The 3,655-nt window shown below is 52.1% G+C and overlaps 1 protein-coding gene across 1 annotated transcript; it reads left to right on the top strand.

Moving 5' to 3' along the window:
* Positions 1–1,497: 1,497 nt before the first annotated feature.
* On the top strand, positions 1,498–2,556 carry LOC137677042 (olfactory receptor 14I1-like). The gene has a single exon (XM_068424231.1). It carries the CDS (start codon positions 1,498–1,500, stop codon positions 2,554–2,556), a length of 1,059 nt encoding a protein of 352 aa, XP_068280332.1.
* The last annotated feature ends 1,099 nt before the right edge of the window (positions 2,557–3,655 follow it).

The following is a 3,655-nucleotide window of genomic DNA, read 5'->3' on the forward strand; positions in this document are numbered from 1 at the left end:
GTGTAGGTGAGTGCACAGAGGTTGCAATGGGGTCTGTGAGCACTGACACGGAAACACCTCCCAGGAGGAAAATCTCCAGGCAGTATCGATATGATCTGGGAAAGAGAGGAAACTAAAGCCAAAAATGTTGTGCGAGGGAGAATTCAGAAAACTCTGTCTGACCCCCACCAATGCAGACCCCTTCCTCTGAGCAAGCCCCCTTGCCTCCTCTCCCACCCACCAAAGCGTCTGCCCTCAGGGCTGTGGGGTCCAGGACATGAACCCCCTCCTGTGCAGCCAGAGCTCCAGCAGAGCCGTGGTGCAGCTCTCCAACCACGTGCCCAGTTCCCTCTGCAGAGCACAGGGGCTGAGAGCAGCTGCCCGGCAATGCTGGTGTGTGGGAGGTGGCGTGCACAGATGGGTCAGGGTACCGCTGTCCTGAGGGCCTGCCTGCCTCTGCCCTGGCCTCTCCCAGCCACACCCTCACTGGATTTCCCCTTGTTTCTCCACTTGTCTCTCTTATTGCTGTGGTTATTTCATTCTTGCTGCCAGGCTCTCTGGGGAGGTGGAGTTTGAGCTGCAGAGTCACACACTGATCTTGTGGGTCCTTTCATGCAGGTGTGTCCGTGGGAACAAGTGTCCCAGCTTTCCTAGCACCTTTGGGATCTGGTCAATACAGTCTGTGAGGCTGGGATATGAGCTGAGTATAACTTACTGAGATGCCCTTTTTAGGACACTTGGCTGTCCCCTTGAGATCCTGTCCTTCCAAGGTGCAAAATGCCCTCAAGGATGCAAGGATGCAAGGATGCACCTCTGTTTTATCTTAAAGCCCCATGGAGAACGCAAACCCTCTGCAACTGAGGAAATGCTGTTGGGTTGGTGAAATAAGGCATGAGTGTCGTGGGCTGGACGTGGGGTGCTGAGACCTTGAGAAAGGGTGAGACATTTAGTGGTCTGCAGTGGATCCCTCTGCTCTCAGCAGCATCTGGTTATTTTTCCGGGTAACATGGGAGTGTGATAACCCTCCATCTCAGAAAGGTGCAAGCCCAGAGAAACTGGGAACTTGATGGAGGGACAGACCAGCTCCTCTCACTCTGCACTAACCCACAGGCAATCCTCTTGCCTCACAGGACTCGCTCTGTTCTCCCTGAGTGCAGCAGAAATGCTGAGGGTTTCTGACATCCAAGAATACTCCTCAAGTGAGATGGAGGGGGAGCAGTAAAAGAACCTAGAACTCTTAAACTGCCTTCTGCCCTCCCTGTTCCTTAGCACTGGGGGTGCAGATGCTGACGGGCTGTTAACAACAGTTTCACTGGACAAAGTTGACCACCAGAAACGGTCCCTGCCCCTACCCACTTCTGCAGAGCAGGGCTGATGATCGAGAGCCCATGGGCAACTGCCCTGCTCTTCATTGCACACTCAGCCAGCACCAACCCAACTCCAGCCACAGAGCTCAAGGAATTTCTCCTAGAAAAACAAAAGGATGTCTTTGTGTTACAGGTGGGGAAACTTTGGGAAATGGTTTTGATTTTACTTAGAGAAGTCTCCTGTAACTTGTCACTGTCTTTTCCTCGTATGACAGGTCCCCATGCCCAGAGGGACCAAATGTCCAACAGCAGCTCCATCACTCAGTTCCTCCTCCTGGCGTTTGCAGACACACGGGAGCTGCGGCTCTTGCACTTCTGGCTCTTTCTGGCCATCTACCTGGCTGCCCTCCTGGGAAACGGCCTCATCATCACAGTCATAGCCTGTGACCACCGCCTCCACACCCCCATGTACTTCTTCCTCCTCAACCTCTCCCTCCTTGACCTGGGCTCCATCTCAACCACTCTCCCCAAATCCATGGCCAATTCCCTCTGGGACAGCAGAGACATCTCCTACTTGGGATGTGCTGCCCAGGTCTTTTTCTTTTTCTTTTTGATGACATCAGAGTATTCTCTTCTCACCATCATGGCCTATGACCGCTACGTTGCCATCTGCAAACCCCTGTACTACGGGACCCTGATGGGCACCAGAGCTTGTGTCCACATGGCAGCAGCTGCCTGGAGCAGTTGTTTCTTCTATGCCATGTTGCACACGGCCAATACATTTTCACTACCCCTCTGCCGAGGAAATGCCTTGGACCAGTTCTTCTGTGAAATCCCACAGATCCTCAAGCTCTCCTGTTCACACTCCTACCTCAGGGAGGCTGGGCTTCTTGTGGTTAGTGTCTGTTTAGGTTTTGGCTCTTTTGTTTTCATTGTGGTGTCCTATGTGCAGATCTTCAGGGCTGTGCTGAGAATCCCCTCTCAGCAGGGACGGCACAAAGCCTTTTCCACGTGCCTCCCTCACCTGGCCGTGGTCTCCCTGGTTATCAGCACTGCAGTGTTTGCCTACCTGAAGCCCCCCTCCATCTCCTCCTCATACCTGGATCTGATGATGGCAGTTCTGTACTCGGTGGTGCCTCCTGCAGTGAACCCCCTCATCTACAGCATGAGGAACAAGGAAATGAAGGATGCCCTGTGGAAACTGATGACTGTGTGTTTTTTTCGAAGCAATAAAGTGCCCATCATCTTCTGCAGCGCAGTTATAATGTAACTCATTACAGGCCCAGCCTGTCTTTTTTTATTTTTTTGGTGGTGGTGGTGTTTTTTTACTTGTGATAATGTTGTCATCCCCTTTCTAATTCACTGTCTGCTTTTCTTTTTTGGCTGTGGAAATGAGGAGCCGTGCTCTCTGTGTGTTTAAACAAAATAAAAGATCCTGTAGTGACTATTTCTTTCCTGAGATTGTTCCTCCAAGGCCTTTTTGGAGCTTCAGGGACAGTTCCTGTGTGCATGGGTGGAGGGGAACAGAGTCTCAGCATGACAGCACTGCCAGGGATCACCACCATCTGATTTTCCAGAGCTGTTCTCTTTCCACTTCCACACTCTCTGATCCCTTGTGTTGGTGTAAGGCCTGAGTGCTGTGGCAGCTTGGTCACAGTTGTGCTGCATGGTAGTCCTGTGACCACAGGCAGGAACAGGCAATGGGCACCTCTGTGACAGAGCTGGCCTCCATAACAGCCTTTCCATAAAGAAAGGTGATCTCCTCAGGGCACTGCCTGAAGGCTTAGGTCTTCTTCCAAAGATTTTCTCCAGAACATGCCCAAGAAAGTGTCCCACAAATGAAAACACCAGCGTACAGCTAAAGAGTGTGGGTGTGCAGGGTTGGGCACGCAGCAGTGTCCTCACAGCCAGACCTCCTGTGAGAGACCTGAAGGACCAGCAAAGCCGTGTCTGGTCTGTGTCGATCATTGCTGGACACTGTAGGGAAGCTGCCCCAGGGCAATCATCATGGACTAGCCCCTCAACCATCAATCCCAGCACTGGCCTCTCACCCCAGCTTGGTTAGGTTCTCTGTCCCTTCACGGAAGGACACCAAATGAGGAGGTCAGAAGTCCATGTTTGCATTGTACAGATGAGATGTAAACATGCAAAACATGTGCGTGAAGCAAGATGAACCGAGGGAACACAAACTGCTCTTCCTTTGTGTTCCATGCAGGCCTGTGGGACAGACAGTGTGTCGAGGTCACTTCATGTTGAGAGTAACGTATCGTGGGAATCCACCTGAATGCAGCACTGGGATGTGCTTCCTTGAACTGAGCTCCCTCTGTCCGTTCCTCATGATGTGGGGCATCTCAGACGAGTGCAGAGGA

This window comes from Nyctibius grandis, assembly GCF_013368605.1.
Source record: "Nyctibius grandis isolate bNycGra1 chromosome 34 unlocalized genomic scaffold, bNycGra1.pri SUPER_34_unloc_2, whole genome shotgun sequence".
NCBI classification, from domain to species: Eukaryota; Metazoa; Chordata; class Aves; order Nyctibiiformes; family Nyctibiidae; genus Nyctibius; species Nyctibius grandis.